The sequence below is a fragment of the Eublepharis macularius genome, chromosome 3, assembly GCF_028583425.1.
Source record: "Eublepharis macularius isolate TG4126 chromosome 3, MPM_Emac_v1.0, whole genome shotgun sequence".
NCBI classification, from domain to species: Eukaryota; Metazoa; Chordata; class Lepidosauria; order Squamata; family Eublepharidae; genus Eublepharis; species Eublepharis macularius.
The window spans coordinates 166,934,368-166,953,951 of record NC_072792.1 but is presented as its reverse complement, the minus strand read 5'-3'; the positions used below and the strand labels follow the sequence as shown (position 1 = coordinate 166,953,951).

At 43.4% G+C, this 19,584-nt stretch overlaps 2 protein-coding genes across 2 annotated transcripts in view; both read right to left on the bottom strand.

The window, feature by feature from the left end:
- MAML2 (mastermind like transcriptional coactivator 2) overlaps positions 1 to 3,739 on the bottom strand; it is a 233,158-nt gene extending 229,419 nt beyond the window's left edge. Inside the window, exon 1 of the mRNA XM_054974874.1 lies at positions 3,287 to 3,739. Coding sequence (XP_054830849.1) covers positions 3,287 to 3,739 — 453 coding nt within the window. The remainder of the gene's footprint in view (positions 1 to 3,286) is intronic.
- Positions 3,740 to 7,271: 3,532 nt separating this feature from the next.
- Positions 7,272 to 19,253, bottom strand: CCDC82 (coiled-coil domain containing 82). The gene is made up of 8 exons (XM_054974812.1): positions 19,173 to 19,253; positions 15,695 to 16,267; positions 14,906 to 15,137; positions 14,671 to 14,763; positions 14,423 to 14,547; positions 13,192 to 13,362; positions 11,666 to 11,851; positions 7,272 to 9,428 (listed from the first exon to the last, which is right to left on the bottom strand). Exons 2-8 carry the CDS (start codon positions 16,256 to 16,258, stop codon positions 9,363 to 9,365), a joined length of 1,437 nt encoding a protein of 478 aa, XP_054830787.1. The 5' UTR covers positions 16,259 to 16,267; positions 19,173 to 19,253; the 3' UTR covers positions 7,272 to 9,362.
- Between the last annotated feature and the right edge of the window lie 331 nt (positions 19,254 to 19,584).

Here is a 19,584-nt window from a genome sequence, read left to right as displayed (position 1 = left end):
TCCTTTAAAACGACAGAGTACCGCCTACTTAGGAGGAGAACAAAGAGTTACTTTGAAAACCAAGGTTGGTTTGGAAAAAAGAACATATCTACAGTTTCTTTGGGACCCTGTGACTAAAGCTTGACACATTATTTCAACAGAAACTTTAATGTGCAACAATTTTAAGTACCAGGAGAACTGCATCCTCCCCTTTTCAGCTCCATACAGCGCAGAATAGCCTGCCTACACAGCTCAATGTGTTAATCACAGTAAGCTGAATATGTTTAACTCACATATTGCTGTCATAGGAATGTACTGGAAGAAATGCATTCGCAATGGCTCACCGCACGATACTCTGATGTGACATAAGTAGTACCAGCATTCAAGCTCCACAGCTGGAACTCATCAATTCAGAAAATGGGCAGCCCATATGACATGATGAAGACCTTGATCCTACCAGCAGACAGCACTAGAGAATCTCTTGCCACACCAAAGAATCCAAGCCAATGTTCAACATCCATATACTTTCCATTGTACAATCTCCCCCATAATGTGGCATGGAGGCGTTTCAGTGGTGCGGCTTTGCTAGGCACAGTGGTACATTAACATCTCCAGAAACTTCCCTTGGCCTGCTTAAAGCCCCAGCAGCAACCCTCAAGTCTTGATCTATGCAATTTGAGTTATTCCAGAGGCACGCATGGAAAATCTCAGTTGTGCAATGTTTACGATCTCCAATTGCTTTGCACCTGTAACAGCCCCGTTCACAGGAAAATTTGAGAAACCACATGAGCTACACATGCAGTGCCAATTGGCTGCCCATGCTCCACAATATCATGTGCCGGAAGCAATGAGATGCTGCCTTTGGCCTGCTGCACCCATGAGCTCCACAACTGCGGTACCGCCTAACTTGTGGCTTCATACTATTGGTTTCTGGAAGCCACAACTCCAGCATCTACCAGTAACCAACAACCAAGGAGCAATGCTAAGATACACAGCTATGATGAGGACAAGGAGTAAGTGAAGACCGTTACTAGGGGCGATACAGATTTTGTTATTTTGTGTAACAAAATTGTCTCAGCAAGTGATTGCCTTTGGAGATGGTGCTTGAAGAACAGGGGAGGAACTCCTGGTAGCTCTGGCAGTTCTTCAGACAGCATATACCTCCCAAGTCACATGCATGCTCACTCAACACATAGGCCCATACACTGAGTCAAGACCCTCCTGGGTCTCTGCTCTCTCTTTACTCCTGTTTACAAGGACATTGCACAAGTGCTCGCATCTTATATGAGTAGCAGAAGTTGCCCACCTTTGTCTGCTTTTCAAGATGAAAAAAATAGTGCAGAAATATTAAAAACACACAATACCTTTGAGGAACAACACACGATCTTTTTAGCGTTTGATGCTCCTTGCGGGGGAGGCGGTCAAACATCGCCCAGGCCACCAGCGCACAATGCGCAGTCGCACTCTCAGGACGTGCCAGATCATTTTTTATTTACTATGCAATTTCCATCTGGGGGTTCACAGACTGGTAGAAGTTCCACTGTCTAGTTTCACTACAGAGGTGCAGCAAGAACGTAAGCAAGAAGGGGCATTCAGACTACGGCCCTTTTCACACTGCTTACCTTCACTCACAACGACACGGAACATCGTGCAAAAACCGCGGAAGATCGGCTCATGTTCCGCATCGTTGCAAGTGAAGGTAAGCAGTGGGAAAAGGGCCTAGGAATCCAGTTAGTCCTACATCCTGTTTCAAATGGGTTGGTTTCAGGTCTCTGGGATGCGTTCAATATCCAATATTCAAAGGCATACTGCCTCTGAGCATGGAGGTTCATTGGCTACCACGGCTAAAAAGCCATCGATAAACCTATTTGCTATGAATTTGTCTGTTTTAAGAAGTCGTCTAGACTTTTTACATGATACATTGCAATAAAATTAATAAGGTCCACATGCCGGATTTCTACTTGATGTTAGGCTCAGCATCTTTGACATGGGAAAAAAGGGGGAATTGATTTGTTTCCTCCACTGCCTGGTTCCATTTATCTATTACGTGGATAAATGCACTTGAAAGCCCACTGGCCTGGATCTCTCATCCTGAGATAGGGAGGATCTGGCAAAAGATCATCAGATTTGTCTTGTAACCCAGCCCTGCTCCTGTGTCTATCATAGCGGTCTGAAATGCAGAAAATCTACCTTGCAAAACTACCGTGAGCTTCATTGGACAGTTTGTACTATGCTCTATCACGCTAAACATTCTGATGATGCTGTCTGCAGGCCAGGAAAAGCTGGTTTTCGTAGGTGAGGAAAACAAACAGACAAATGAACAAATATGATAAAACCAAATAGGATTCCAGTGGCATCTTAAAAGACAATTAAATTTATTCCTGCATGAAGATCCATACGTTGGAGCTCATACGAACATGAGAAGAGCCCTGCTGGGTCAGACTAGCGGTCTATCTAGTCCAACATCCTGTCTCACAAAGTGGCCAACTAGTTATTCTGGAAGGCCAACAGCAGGGCATAGACAACGTGCCCTGAAGTTGTCTCCTGGCACTGATACTCAGAGGTCTACTGCCTCTGAATGTGGAGGTTCTCCTTTAGCGGCCACTAATAGGCCTATCCTCCATGAATCTGTCTAATCCCCTTTTTTGAAAAGGGGATTATCTGTGCCTGCAGTCGTCACTACATCCTCTGGCAGCAAATTCCTCATATTAATCACTTGTTGTGTACAGAAGTATTTCCTTTTGTCCACCTTGAATCTACTGCCCATCAGCTTCATCAGATGTTCTCGAGTTCTAGTATTTCGGAAGAGAGACAGAAAGTTCCCTCTGTCCACCCTCTCTATCCCGTGCATAATTTTATATACTTCTATCATGTCCCCCCCTTAATCGTCTCTTTTCTAAAACGGAAAAGTCCCAGACACTTTAGCCTTTCCTCACTTCATCAGATGCATTGGACTACAAACATTCACTAAACAGATATGTTAACAGTCCGACGCACCAAGTCAGCTCTGACTTATGGAACCTTATGCAGGAACGAACAGGGTAAGCCCTTCAGATGCTGGTGTTCTGTAGTAGTAGACCAAGATTCAGGTCCAGTCACACCATAAAGGCCAACTAGATTTCCAGGGTATGAGCTTTCTAGAGTCAAGCTCCCTTCTTCAGATACAATCAGAAGTGGAGGTAAACGTATCTCAAGAAAGGAGCTTTGACTCTACAAAGCCCTAAAAATCTAGTTGGTCTTTAAGGTGTTCCTGGACCCCGATCTTGTTCTTCTGGTTTAGAAATAAAAAAGGGATGGGTCGACTCACCGCGACCAGAGCCGGGTTCCTCTGCTCCCCTCCCGCCGCAGAGCCCTGCTGCTCCCCGTTGATCCCACTCCTGACACCAGCGGTTCCGTTGCTGAGCAGCTGCTGGTGATAGTAGTCCGCCGGCGGGGGCGCTGCGGCGCTGGAGGCGGCGGCAGTGGAGGCGCCCCCGCCGGTCCCCCCCGCCGCCGTCTTGGCGTGCTTGCTGCCCTTCCTGGCCGCCTGGCCGTGCTGCACGAGGCTGAGCAGTTGCAAGGTGCTCTCCCGCTCGCGGTCCGAGCTCTCGGCCCGGCCGCGCTCATAGCGCCCCTCGCAGTTCAGGTGGTGCTGGCGGCAGATGGCGATGCGCGCCCGCAGCCGCTCCACGATGGCGCTGTGCACTCGCGGCGCCGCTGCTGCCACCGAGCCGCCTCCTCCCAGGAGAGCCGGCGCTTGGGGGGGAGCCGTGTCCCCCATCGCGCGGGCCCGGGCCGCCGCTGCTCCTCCGGGCGCGCTGGAGCTCACCGCGGGCGTTGGCAAGGGGGCGATCGAGTGCCACACTCAGTGCCCCATGGGTGGGTGCGAGGGTGGGCGAAGATGCGGATCGGGGTTTTCTTTTTGCAGTCAACTCCTGTGAATTATTATAACCATCCGGCAGCCTTTGACAGATTTAGTGCAGGGTATAAACCAAGCGCTTCCCCGTTGGAGATCTGCTAGCAAATGAATGCAACAAACTGAGGGGGAAAAAACCCTGATTCTATGATTCTACGAAACTGACCAGGATGCAGCCGAGAGTTGCTGGCGATGGACATTTAATAAAAAGGCATCGGGGCATCGGACGGGGGGCTCTTAAAAATCCGCCCCCCCCCAAGGAGTCCTAAAATGGACAGCTGCTTTTTGAAGCAGTGGTTTGTCAACTTTTTAGGGAGGCACAAAAATTCACACGGATCAGAAAAGTCAAGAGACAACTTTTCGCAGGGGAGAAGCCATGGCCCCAAAGGACCGAGGGCAGCCTGAAAAGCTGCTGGGCGGGTGGGGGCACGGGAGGCAGGCACGGGAGCGCTTCGGGCCAGGAAATCGCTCGCGTGGGGAAGCCTCGCCGCGGTGGACGGCACGAGGCTGAGAAAAACTTGCTCGCGAGTCTGCGATTTAATGTTCAAACCGGGGGACGGGGGGCGTCTGTACAGCCCGTGCGTTTTCTCTTCCTTTCCTCCTCGTCCGGCTCCTTGTTTTAATCCCGTTTCGCACGAACTCTCTATTTTTTAAAAAATCAGATCCTTACAGTGTCACCAAGTTGGCGTTCGGATCATGCGGTTCCCCGGTCGAAATCTCTCGGGCGAAAGAGCTCAAGAGCCAGCGATCCGTCTCAAGGGCTTCTTCCTCCTCCGGCGACTGCAAAGGCAAGCTCCGATCCCGGAGCGAAAAACCCTCCTTCCAACATCCTTGTGGTTTCTTTGTAGTTCCAGAAGCCCAAAGCAGCGCCGAGGAAGGAAATCAACATGGAAAGGGGGCGACGGGCGGCGGGGGGTCCCTCCAGAAATGCTCAGCAATTCATAAAACCATCTCGAAACTTACAAACTTCCAGATTTGCACCGCCGGACCAGTCCAATCCAGTGAGCCTCCTCGCGGCGACTGCAAATACCATCCCTCCCAGACCCGGACCGAGGAGGGTTTTTCTCCCTCTCTGCCCAACGCAGTAGCTCCAATTCGGTTTACGGCGCTGGAGAACCCCCCCCCCCCTGGTTTGGAAACGCAAAGTCGCTCCGAGCGTTTTCCTCCTTGGTGTTTAAGCCGCCTGGCTGCTCCGGCTGCACGGCGCGGGGGTTGCAGAGACACAGGATTTCATTGTGCTCGCCTAAGAGCCAAAGGGGAGAGAGAGCAGCGAGCAGCAGGCGCTGGTTGGGGTAGCCCTGGCGGCGGGCTGGCAGAGTTGCGAGGGGAAAAGAAACTAGGGGGCCAGAGCCCCCCAGCGGCAGAGCACCTTGCTTGCAAGGACGGCCCCAAACGGGAGCCTGGCAAAAAGACGGAGCAGATTTGCTGCGCGTTCTGAAAGTCGATTGACACCCCGGCCTGGCTAGCAGTTGCAGGTTTATTGTGGCGGAAACTGTCATGGCTCGAGTCCTGGAGAGCCCAAGGTCAGCCCAGTCTCGGCAGATCTTGGAAGCGAAGCAGGGTCAGCAACCCCACTAGCTGCTACTTCTGCTGCCCCTGTGGAATTTGTTGCAGTTTCCAGTTTAGCTGAAGAACCTTTTCCTGTATTGTCTCCTTGCACTTAACAGATCCATTGCTGGGGGGGAGGGCGGGTTTTGCCAGGCTCCAGATGGTCCTGGAGATCTCCTGGGATTACAACTGATCTCCAGGTCACAGACATCGGTTCTCCTGGCTGTTTTGGAGAGTGGACTGTACAGCATTACACCTCACTGAGGTCCCTCCCATCTCCAAACCCTGCCCCCTCCAGGCTCCACCTCCCCAAATCTCCAGGAATATTCCATCCTGGAGCTGGCGACCCTATTGTTGCCAACTCTGGGTTGGGTTAGATCCTTTGGAAGGGAGGGTAGGCACCTTAGCAAAATATAATGGCATCGAGTTCACTCTCCAAAGCAGCCATTTTCTCCAGGGGAACTAATCTGAGATCTCTGTGGTTTGAAGATCAGTTGAAATGGTGAGATCTCTAGGCCTCACCTGGAGACTGGCAACCCTTGATAACATTTTTTTAAATCGGAGTAGCAGTGCTAACAGAATTATTTTGGGGGGGAAATACACATCAGGGAACACTTCTGAAAACTGAAGCGGAAGGGAAGCGATTTGGCACGTGCAGATGGTGTAAAGCCCCTGTGTAGTTTGCAGATTGTTGCATGCAGGCATGGCAGGAATCCGGGATGGGCGGCTGGCTTCTCATCATGTGCCCAAGCAAGCAAAGGAAGATTTGTGTAGGAGGCAAATTTCCCAAAAGGTATCTGGGGGGAAGGAACAGAATCGGGGGAGAAGATTCGGGACAAACGCCACTTCACATTATTTTCTCTGGTCTGAATGTTATTTGCCAACCCTTTCACCACCAGCATGACACCAAGTACCATTTAAATATTACAAATTTATTACTTTCCCCCTGAAGATTAATCTGTTTCACAACTAATAGAACTGTGTCAAGCTGAACCAATGAATTTTACCTCAGATTTGAACTTTAAACTGTTCTAATTATCTTCTAGGGAATACAGGTTCAGAAACATGCAAGTCACTCTTTGCTACGTGGTCATTTCACTGTTCTTAAGCCTATGCATTTTTTTACAGCTAGAGAATTATCCTTTTATATTCCTGTTTTTTCATTTTTGACAATTATTAAAAACATTTTATCAAATTGTTCCACTGGTGTACCAAAAAAGCCCTTTTCTGCTTGCAACTATTCATAAAATCGCTCTTCTACACTTCAACTCCCACCCTTACCTTGATTTGTATTTCTAATAAAAAATAAACATCACAAAAGTTTCCTGCATATTACATACCATTTATTATTGTGTGTCATCTGTAAAACAGAAATCTCATCAATGGGATTTCCTGGAACTCTGCTACCTTGCATCCGTGTATGTGATCTATATTAAAACCAGGTCTCTGCTTCCAAAAGGCAGTGAAGAGACGTCTCTTTAAACTAACAGGGGAGACAAATTTTCCTCAAAAGGCCTGTACAATTTTCCGTCCTCCTAAGCCAAATGCAATCGGTCAGCTGCTTAAGGAACCTCCTTGTTTTTGCTGAGAGATGCATGGCTGACTGCCTTCAAGTTGTTGGCCCTTCAATTGTGCAGGCCTGCCCAAAGGGGCTACACAGACATCTATGAATCGATGTAATCTATGAAGGTTTTCCAAACCAGGTCACGTCCTCCTTTCCTTACCATGTCTGTTGACTACGCTGAGAGTGGAATAAACCTGCTTTTGAACCTCCAGTCACAGGTCAATTGGTTGTAGGCATATGAAATAGTTTAATATGGGTGCAGTAATGAACAGAGGAAGCAGTAAATGGGACAAGATACAAAGGACTTTATTGTTTTATACCAGTAAACGAACATGATAAAAACGAGAAACATTTTTGCAAGCCGATAAACTTCTGCTATCTGAAATGAGAATCAACATCTTTATCAAACCTGCAGCACAACTGAGGCATCCATGGCTCTGGGCCAGGCTTGAATACTAGCCTTGGAAAGGGCGTGGCCTCTTACCGAGCAGGAATCCTCCCAAGAGAACAAAATCTCATTTCAATTAAATGGTACGTAACATGCCTCAGTTTACCCAGCATAAACACAGCTGTGGTTTTGAAACTCTTCAAAACTCATCTTCTTCTATCACAGCAGGCGCAGCTGAGTTGTAAATCCCACCAGGGACTTAAAGAGGAGGTAAACCTACACAACACTTTCAGGATTTCTTCAATTTCTCCGTTTACTGTTAAACTTGGATGTACAAAATCCTGAATTCTTCATGGAATTTCAAGCTGTGCACGGAGTCAGGGGGTTTGTGGCATAGATGTGTGCTGCTTTCCCCACTATACTGCTATTCCACACGTTCATTTTTCCACACCTGCTTATACGCTTCTACCTCCATTTTAATTCTGGCAGCAGAAACCAGTAGTGGTAGCCGTGATTCTTCAACGCCTGGTGAATAGATTTTATCGACAAATTGCTTTGCAAGTTCAGACCAAAGGCCCATCTAACTCCACGTGCTATTTGTGCCACTGGCCAGATGGCGTTCTGTGAAGCTAATAAGCAAGTGGTGGCCCTCTCAGAATCTGGCCACTACCGTTCTATCGCTCTGAACTTAAGTTCCATTTTCATCCGAGATAGAACCTGGCTGTATTCCCTTCTTATGTAAAATTACACGTACAGTGACAGCAGAAGTGAATAAACAGAAACAAACACCTATTTAGTTATTTAAGTGTGGGAACGTATACAGGACTGTTAACTGCAATTTACCTATTAGTACAGATTACAGAGGCCCCTTGGTGACGCATTTCTTATCCACAATTCAAGTATAGCAAAACAGCCCAACTTACTTATCCACAAGGACTTTAGAGCATTCAATGTACTCACCCTAGTTATTTTCCCTTGAAGCAGATACATTATTGTTTTATTTTGTTGTTATCCAGAGGCAAGATAAAAATTTTTAAATAAATACTCAATATCTCAAATGGGCTAGGCCATCAATATTTCAGTCATCTTCCCCCATCTAGGAATTATTTCCTGTTTAATGATGAAAAACAATGGTGGTAGCCTGGAGCCTCTAAATTCCTTGCCGGATGCATTGGACATCCCCAGAGGTCTGAGTCACTTTCCAAAATGGAAGCAGACCCAAATATATGAAACCGAAACAGCAACCTCTGTTCAGTCCCAATGATGTCTGTAACGTATACTTTCCTCCCACAGCAATTTTTACGTATTTCAGCAAAGCTCAGCTTCACACTCAGCCGGATTTGCCACTTCTGTTTTGCATCGGTAAATGCCAATAATGCTAGAGATTTTTCACCTCTCCACCAACTGTGCTGGCTACACGTTAGTCTATGAATTCTGGGTCTCCAGGATGCATAAATAATGATGGCCTGCTGGTTTTAGAGAGATAATCTGTTACTGCCCTGTTTTTTTTACCAGGGTCTATAAAAATGTTTGATGCTTATAGCAACTTTTTAAAAATGTGCTAGAAAACAGCATGCAGCTTACACTCTGTTGGACTTCTCACCATGTAGATCATTCTTCTTTCAAAAAGAGGAACTAGTGCTAAACATTTCTCAAAAACTGACACAATCCACCCGGGCATTGCTGCAGAAAAAAATCCAGTTCCTGAATGAACACTTCAGTTATTCAGAGGGTTTTTTTTTATTTTAGGCCAGCATGTTTAATACTTAACATACTACTACCAATATAAAACTTTTTTTTCATTAATAACTCTGCTAATTAAAATGAAACATAATGACCATTAATCTACTCATTTCCATAATTTACAGGCCATAATTACACTTCAGAGTAAAAGAAAAGGAGCAAAAACACAGGAATGTCTTCAAATGCTATCACCATTATAAAGGAGGCATATAAAAACTCTTCTTCAAACGATGCAATATGTACACTCAGTCCATTTTTTCCTCTTGGAAGAAGTCGGCATCATTCATGTAGTCTTCAAGATCTGTATAGTGCTTCATATAATATACAAAAACACATAACTTTAGCAGAAATCCTAGGTGAAGGTTTTATGTTACTTGCTGACATAATTCACAATCAAGATCAATAACCATCTCCAGATTATCACTTAACCCTATCCTTGCAGTTTTAATACCACTATGGATGAGAGAATTTTGGTGGGTGCTACTTCTTTCTATCCCTGTAGAAAATAATTCACTTGTCAAAATTCTCCCTTTGACCCAAGTATAAAAGGCAGCAAATTCTGCCTCGTAGGAAATTTACAACCTTTATTGATAAAGTGGGAACACAACAAATTCTATACCTGCAACTGCACTAAGGTTATGTGTATGTTCATCAATACTTGTGACAGCTAGTCCCAAAATGTACAATAAAGGAGATATTCTGAGTCCTTATTTCTATAATATAAAGCGGCTTGTTATAAGACAGCACTTAACTAGCAACTGGTTTCTAGAAAGCATCCCACCGTGCCTTCTAACTGGCTGAACCTGTGATAGCAGCAGGATGTCTCATGGCAGAACGGTCCCATAAGGGACCACAGCTCCGAGGATCAGAAAAGCTGCAAGTGCCTTTTTCAGCAGTGCCACCTCTCTGTCCATTTTTTCTTTATCAAAAATATTGCCACCAAGCTTCCATTTTGTTGGTCTCTCTCCCACTCTACCTTGGCAACTGAAGCAAACTCTTCCCGTGCCAATCACATGAAGTTCAGGCCATTTCTAAGCCAAAGGCTGAAAGGCCAGCAGAGAAGGGGCAGGATTGGGCTTACACCTGTTATAATATCACATTGACTGGAAAGAAAGGTAACTTTGAGAGAAATATGCTTCTCCCTTTGCCGAGCCCCAGATTATTAATCAGGACCTCTCACTGCATATTAATCAAGATTCAGTTAGACACAAAGGACCCTGCTACATTAATATTCATGCTGACAAAAACCCCGGTTCACGCGATCATTTTTGACTAAAAGTTTCTCCATTCACTTCAATCCCATACCAGTCCAGTTGGAACTGCTTCCAAAAATCCCAGCACTAACACCAGACCACCTCTAATGCACCTCCTCTGGGCCATATGTCTTGTTCAGCATGCCTTTTGTGTCTTGCCACATACCCTGAGCTACAGTGTTCTGCCATGTCGAGTCCTGGTGGCCTTTATCCTCTGCCCCAAGGAGATTTTGCTTGCCGAAGACTACCACTGTCTTCTGATCAGAAAACTCCTGTTTCTGGCTTTCAATTCTGCTACTCTTTACCTTAGATTTATTTTGGGGATTACTGGCTGTCCAGATGCTCTTGGACGCCTGTTTTGGATTCAGATCTTTTACCTGCAACCTGTGCAGACAAGGTATCTGCAATCCCCTGCTTCACCCTTTTCCTGTCCCTCTTTTGGCCTCTTGAGTGATACTAACTGCACAATGTGTGTCACATTGGTAATTTGGAATATTTGCATCCTAATGAAGGTCTTCTAGTATCTGATATCATTATGACGGCTTTTGTGCGTTACCTGTTCCTCTCAATAAACTGGTCTCTGACTTCACCACCCTCAAGTGTACAGAGGCCTTCAGTATGATGAACTCAGAGAAATATTTCTGTCAAATATGTACTAGGAATTGTCTCACTTTGTCAAGAGATTCCCTTACAACTGTTTGTATGTTACTGCCCAGATTTGTCTCATTTCCTTAAAACGAGTATAGAACCTAAGCTTGCAACTCTTATGTAGCAGAAGGACGGATTTCCCCCTTATGTTCAGGATACCCTACCATGAAATTGGGTCCATACTGTAAAGCGGGGACCATTTACACATATGTGTATTTAGGATCCATATCTTCCCTGATCACATGTAGGGAAACTGGAACTGAACTGGAAACAAGCTCAGTGTACTATTTGTAGTTAATCTCATCATCTTAAATTAAATACACTTCCAAGATGTAGGGTCATGGTATTAGGAATTTATCAAGTTCCTGTACTAGAAATAGCACTGCCTCTCATGTTCCTAGCAGAAATACAATTTTAGTCAATAAAACAGGGAAATAAGTGAGTTGGTCTGATTTCCAAGTAGGTCATTCGTTTAGTAACTTTCCTAAAATTAACCTTTATGCCAACCTAATCCATTTTAGGAACTTCTAAATTTACTCTCTCTTTACACTCTTCAGCACTTTTAATGACTTACAGGTTTCTTCACAAAACCGTCATTGCTGCAAAATAGTGGAAATTGCCTGTTGCTTGCTTCAATTCTACATTACCTTATGGATCCAGCCATCTTCATACAACTGACTGAAGACTCTGTCCACTGTATCTTTAAGTGGCTCATCCTGATATCCATCTTTCTTCATAACAGAGCAACAGTCCTGATACAACTTGTATTTAAAATGCTTCAGATTGTGATAAACTTGGGTACGACCTCCACACACACTCCCAACCTTTAATCTCTGTATTAAAAGACAAGCTTATTTACTATGCATGTCTTGGACAAACATACAATTACGTAGTGAATTAAACTAATGAGTGGGTCATGGTAAAATTATATTATAAAACAGGCTCTTGCACTGCCTCCTGAGAGCAATCAAATCAGCCTTTCCTTCCTTGCTGCCCTAAAAATGGCAGTTCAGGAAGCTATCGTGTTCGTCACTTGCTTCATCCAGTTCAGTGCAATTGCAGCAAGTTTAAAATAAAGCTATTCAAAGGACTATCAGTGCAGTCTTATATAGAGTTACTCCCATCTACGACCACTGTGCAGAGTTACTCCCAGAATTAAGCCCCTGAAATTAGTCGATTTAGACTGGGGTAACTCTGAGTAAGATTGCACAGGAAGTCTTGGTTGTTATTCAATCGCTACCTGAAAGTCACAAAGCACACACCCTATTAACCTTTAACTGAACTGCAATGGAATAAAATAAGAAAAGTTGGTTATTGAACAAAACTCAGTGCAAATCCTAGATTTATACAGAACATTCAAACCAGTATAAATCTGAGGAGTCCTCTTACTTTAAAAAGTAAGGGAAGGCAAGATTAGGAGCCCCACAGGTAAACCAGCCTTGATAAGCTGCACACAGGCACAACGGATGTTGTTAAATGGAAATGGTACCTGACAAAATGCTTATAAATATACAGTTCTCACATTAAAAAATCATTATGGTCTCTAGACTACACCCGTTCAGCTTCCATACTTAACATTTATTTGTGTAGCTATCTATGCCCATCTACTTTTATTTATAAATGGGAAAAGATAAATGATAAATCAGTTATGATAAATGTACAAGTTCTTTACATTGAGTCAGGCCAATTCTATCGCTAATGGGGGATTTTGAAGCCTACTTACTAAGGTATCAATGTATATGTATATATGTATGTATATATATATGTGTGTGTGTATTATATATACATGTATGTATGTATGATCCCACTGAATATACTGTCTTTATAAAATCGCTCCATATAGAATTTTACATAATTTCATGCAATTGTGTTGATTATTGCACAAAGATGCCCCTTATTCAGAGTAAATGGAATTTGTCACATTGCTGCAGAGACCCTTAAAGCTGTATTTTCAAAATGATCAACTATAAACAAGAAAGTTGCAACATATTTGCACATTTAACAAGCCCAGAAAGTACTTCATTTGTACTTCAAAGTACTGTTGATGCCTCACTATCCTTCAATCAAAACAGGCTTAAAACCATAACAATCAAATATAAGCGGCCAAAATGCAATGCATGTTAGCCTGTCAGTCCATAGCAATTTCTGAAATTAGGGACCATTCAACATTTACCTGTTTGTCATGCGACATGAAGTCATCTATTTCCATTGTGTCACTATTGTACTGTTGTCCCGACAGAATCACTGTAAGTTTGCAGTACCTCTGCAGTTCACAGGCCTGACAAAAACGTCTCTCTGCGCTTCCAAAAACTATGCAGACATTAGGATAATTATCCACACGTTCCTAAAAAATATATATATATGTGGTTGAAATTTGGCTGTTTGTTTTGTGATTCAGCTACCACATTGCAACAAAACTATAGAATTCATATGCAAGTGTTCTTGGAGATAGCAACCTTTGGTTTCCTCACAGTGTGATGTAGGTCCCTAATTATAAGTTCAAAAAATATAATTTTTCTCCTTTAGAAAAAGGTTAGCATTACTTTACTCAGACAGGATTTAAACATGTTTTTTTATACTGGATATTCCAGATTCTCTCAAATAATATGGGCTATGACCTTTCAGATCCTGAACTGTTTGTTATTGGTTCAGGAGGTATAGGATAGTTTCAAGTCCAATTTTAAGGCCAACAGTTCAGGTAACATGTACACGTTTATAGATATTATGACTGAAAAAAACAGATGCATGGTAGAATATGCAACACTACACTCCTACTGCTCTTAAACTCATGGGCTGCAACTACAACCAACATGCTATCCAAACCATTTTCCCATATAGAATGTGCTCTATTTGTTTTGTGGGCAGCCAGAAACCAATTAGGGAACCTAACTTCAAAACATCCACTGGGAACAAAAAGACCTTGAAAACAGATGTCAATATTTCTTCTAGCTTACATCTATTGGGTCTGATGCATAGCTTCACACGTACTACTATGTGCAGGGAGAGCTTCTACATGAGTGGGCATCCCTACTTCTTTCCGTTTCAGGTGAAAAAATGCAAATGCAAAGTGACTTTCACGTGGAACTTCTGTCACCGTCAAAGAGAACAGGGAAATTCTTGCACATATATGCACAGATTAGGGAATTATTCCAAAGCTAGTTAATTTAATGAAAAGCTTGCCAAAAATGCAACAAAGTCAAGATTTCAGCTCCAGTATTTAACCAGGCACTTGTGATTCAGGTGTAAACTACTGAAAATTTACCTATTACAAAAGCAAAGATTGGACTGTACAGTGCCAGCTGTACTAATCTGGAAAAAAAGCATCTTCTTGGAATAACCTAAATAACAAGGGGCATAGAATTAAATACCAGAGCCAGTTAAAGAACAAGACAAGAACTCAAGACCTTATATCGTTCTTTCCAACGACTCCTGGAGAGCAAATTTTCAAGACGGGGTCGAATAAAGCGGTCATCCAAGTAATGAAGTGAACTCAGCATCTCTTGTGCATACTTCTTATGCCTTTCCCCTGCTACGGGAGAGAAATAAATGAAATTTCTTTAAGTTGCTTAAATTCACATACTTGTTTAAAAATATTGCCCTTATTTATTTCAATAATGAAGCCCTTAAAAAGGTGAAGAGATCCATTATTTACCATATAGTGAGATCAAAAAGGTGTCATCAGCTGCATTGATGAGAAAGGCCCTTACAATTCTTTGCAAGTGGGTACAAGGATCAACATGATGCACTGCCAAGACAAAACAAATTAGTAAAATATATATTTGTAAGCATGAAAATTTCCTTCATGGAAATATATGAAGAAGCACTAAAAAGGCGGGTGTTACAAACATGATATACATAAGCAATTTCTAGCTTAAATGTAATCTTACAGCTTGGAACATAATGCTCCAACAGTGTTTTGCTTGACACAGCATGTTTCTCCTTTTGTGGCTGGCTTTCACCATTCTCAGATTTCTCTTGTTCCAACTCATTGTCTTCCTCGTCTTCCTCCTCCACAATGAAATCCTTCATGCTACCATCATCAGCTGAGTCACTGATTTCAGTTGGGCTGAGGGATGGCTGATAGGTATCTTCTAATATTACGGCATCATCTTCAGAATCCTAGTGACAATTAAAAACAAGTAATATTTTTCTATTTCCCCTAAAATAATCTGTGTAACCAGAGGTGTTTTTTTTTTTAAAATCTCTATTTTAAAGCTATTTTTACTGGCAAAACATTATCATCACGCATACTGAGCTAGCAGACAAAGCCTGCTTACATCAACTATAGGGCTATCAAAACACATTTAGAACTGTACAAAAAGGAATTTTAAAATTCAGGTAACTGATTCTGGATTATTTATACAGAGATTCCCAAACTCGGGTTAGTAATCTAAGTAATTCCAGCCGGGCTGCTTGCATAGGCAGGTTATGATGATAATAAAAATACATGTCTAAATATACATTTTAAACCCCATTAAAATAATAAACACATGTAATTAAAAAGTGACAGTGTCAAAAGTTCTCCTGAATAATTCTATGTGACACATCTTGCGGAATCTCGACATGAGGAAGCCTTCCTAACAACCACAAGAACTTTTTTTGATTTTATCATGTCCCAACCAGCCTGATGAATCAAATTCTGTATATGAACAGCAACAAATGAACTAAAACTGCACCTCATGATGATTACGGTCACTCCACGCCCGAGTCGATCGCCGTTGGGAAAGTTCTTGCAGCTTCATCAACCTTTTCTGTTTTCTTTTTGTTGCTTCTTCTACAGGTGATGTTTGCTGCTCCTCGTCAGTGGACAAGTCTTCATCTATTATGCAACTGCGCTTAGCAAACACTTTCCTAACAATGCCGCTCTCGTCACTAGTATCACTATCATACATCACAGATGATCGGGACCTCTTGTGCTTTCCTGGGATGATGCTTTCTTCTTCTCTGTCTTCTGCTGCTGAGCCATCGCAGCCTGCCTCAACACCTGGAAGGCTACTCCCATTAACTGTTGTTTCTTCTTTGCTTCCATTAGCCGCAGATTCATCTTTTTCCTCCCCTTCATCGTCTGAACTGGTTTGAATTTCCTTTTCTGATGCTGATGTGGTTTCATCCTCCTCTTCCTCGCTGTCAAGCAGTCTACTTCTTTTAGTCCGATTCCAATCTACCCGAGATTTAGCTAGTTCTTTTGCCCTAGTGCTTCTCCTTGTTTCGTATCTTCTACTTATAGAATTGGTTTCCATGCGGACTTACTAAAAAGAAAGGAAAAATTACCGAGCTGAGATTTCATGCTATTAATTGCTATGTATTTTTGCATCCGTATTATACGCAGGTGTGAAGGCCTGGGGATAGGACCTGGCAACCATCGGGAGGTTGGGCGTGGGTGGGAGTACTCACCATACCCCTTCTTGCACAAACATATCAGGAGCATGTGTGCCTGGGCTGCCTGCTAATGGTGGGAGATCTCTGGGTAGCCTGCCTCCTCCCACCAATCACCAGCATGTGGTAGATAGAGAGGCAAATAGCAAGGAATTTGCCTGCCACTGGCAGGCAAATCTGCCCGCCACTGGCAGGAAGAAATAGGCGGAAAAAATTGAGAACTCCAGGCTCAAATGTAAAAACTGGAAATGTTTAACATTTTTAATAGAAAATCTGTAGGGGGTGGTCCCATTTGGATTTGAGCTGCAGCACATGGGGAGAAGAGAGGGTTCACCTTTTTCCTATATGATTTTCTCAGAGCAAACCGCCTTTCCACCTTCTTGGAGATACCATACTCTGCTGGAGAAAACATGCACCTGTTCGTTTACCCCAAAGAACAAAGAGCAGCTCCAGGAGAGCATTCATAGACTTCCCACTGTCTTGTCTAGTATGGCATTTAGCATTGGTAGGAATGTGGCTGTATTTGACTAGATTGCTAAACTATACTCTTAAACCTGAGGTTTCAAAAATAATTTCAGAGTCTGTAGAGTAGTTTAATATGCTTGGCCCAGAAATCAATCTGGGAATTTGTCAAGCATATTGCTGATGATCTCTCTGGATTTGGATGATCTCAACAAATCCCCTAATGATCTCCCATCTTCTATATCAAATGAATATTTGAAAAGATACGCATGGGAAACAGCTGAGAGGATTATTTTCAATGTATGCAAAACTTTTATTTTCTGAAATCCCCTAACTCCCTCTCCCTCCATTTTCTCACCTGGTAAAAATTAAGATACACTAAGGCTGCACTCTTATATGTACTTGCATGAGAGGAAATCCCTTGGAAATAATTAGTTCCTGCCATTTTTTCTCTTGATTAATTATCCCTCCACTTGATTTTCTGAAAGACTGGGAAAAAGAAAAAGCTCATTGCCTCTCTGTTTCCTTCAGTTGCAAACTCAGCTCTCATAGTAGATAAACGCTGCTGATTTTAAAATAATAAGAGATGTTTAAAAATTAAATCATATTTTAGATTTTATTTAACAATTATAAGTCTTCTGTTAAAAATACCCAGGCTTAAAATGAATCCAAGTTCATACACACCTATAATCTCTTAAAACTGAATGTATGACTCTATTGAACCTAGGAAAGGCTCCCCCCTCCCCCCCACCCGTTGTAAAGAAAGGACTGATAAGGATGTTTTCCTCAAGAGTGCTCAGATATCACAAACATTCTTGTACTTACATTATGGCTCAAGGCCTGGATGCCATCACAGGTATCCTCCACTGATTCATCTAAGTGACCTTTTACTCTTATTTGATGCTTAGATCTGATCATAGTACTTGTCTCAATACTCTATAAAGTTCAAAGAACATGGACCTTTAATTCCTGTTAATTTTTTTTTGTAGAGTGGGTATAGGGCAGTACAGAGGAGAAGGGGCAAACTAAAGCAGAAAGCAACTTTGGAAACAAGAAACACTTCCTACTGTTGATTCTAACTGGCACTGTCTACAGAAACCTATAATGACTACAGAGAATTCTGATATAGGGTCATAAGCATTATTTAAAAATAAGCACTCTATTAAATAGTTAAGAAAATTATAGCATACCCTCTATGGTTGCACAAAGACTACTGGAGTTTAAAATCAATGTAATCCATTTACTTGAAATATCTAAAAAAATCTAATGACACGCATAACAGTTTGATTTAAACCAATCCCATCCTGCTCGCTTCAATTTAGAGGCTCTTTATACCAACTGCAGAAATAGAAACAGTATCTGTGTGCTTTCAGCAGTGAACACTGCACATGTTCACAGAGCTAGGGTTGCCAGCTCTGGGTTGGGAAATTCCTGCAGATTTGGAGGTGGAGCCTTGGGAGGGCAGGGTTAGGGAGTTCTGGTAGAACTTTAGCCCCCACCTGGAGGTTGGCAACCCTACCTTAAAGACTAGCGACATTGATTCCAGCATTTATTTTATTCAGATATTTATGGTCCATCTTTCTCACCAAGACTCAAGGTGGATGACAGCATAAATCAGTACAATCAAACAGAAATCTGACAGAGGTGAAACGATGCTAAAATAAAAGGTAAGTAAACTGACGTGACCTATTAAACATGGAAACGATCCAAGAGGAATGTGATTACAGCAACAGACAATGCAGAGCAGAGTCCCTATCGCTTTACCAACACATCTTGTCGAATCATTTCTTTACAGCACAGGCCTATTACCTGAATACAAGGTTCTCCTCAATAATTCAGTTTTGCATAGTTTGCTGAACGCCAGGAGAGGGGGAGCGTTCCTCACCTCTCCAGGCATGCTGATCTGTAAGGCGGGGGCTACTACAGAGAATGTACAAGTCCAGGCAGCTGTTGATATTGCCCATTTGCAGGGCGGGATCTGCAGATGGTCCTGTTTAAATCAGCAAAGCTGCTGTGGTGGCGGAGCACAAGGAGAGAAGCAGCCTTGTAAATACGAGGGACCGAGGCCATAAAGGGCTCGGGTTCAGTCCTGTCAGGGGGGAAATGCCTTTGCACATGCTCAGAGATACTCTGGAGCTGAGCCGATCCCTTCTGCTGGGGGAGGGGGCTGCGTTCTGTCTCTCTTACGTCAGGATTTCCCATCAGGCGATCCCCCTCCCTCATTTACCCTCCTCCGTCCCACGGGTTTTTTCCCCCTTCCCGCGCTTTGGGGCAACAGATCCAGCGCGCGCTTGCCACTCCCCCCCCCCTCCGTACCTGAGATTCCAACGGCCCGTGCCTTCCGCGTGAACTAAGAGGCGGAACCAAAACAGTGCCTGCGAGGGGCGGGGAGCGCAGATAGATTGGGCAGGCATGTTTTGGCCCGTAAATTCGTCGCGCCCTCCCATTGGCTGATAATTCCCGCCACTCACACCCACTCGCGCGTTCCTTTTTTTTTTTTAAACCCACTTACACTTGCGTTGTTGGGAGGGGGAGGAACCTATTCGGAGATGTCACGTGACACGCCCGAGTTTCTGCCGTTGAGCGGAAACTGCGCATGTCCCGCAAAAGAACGCAGGAAAGGTTTTTTTTTTAAATGACCTGGTTGCTTTTCGCTTTCTGAAAGCTGGGTGGCGCTGTTGTCTATCTGTTCATTACTCAAAATTGAGGGTTTTTTAAAATAACAGCT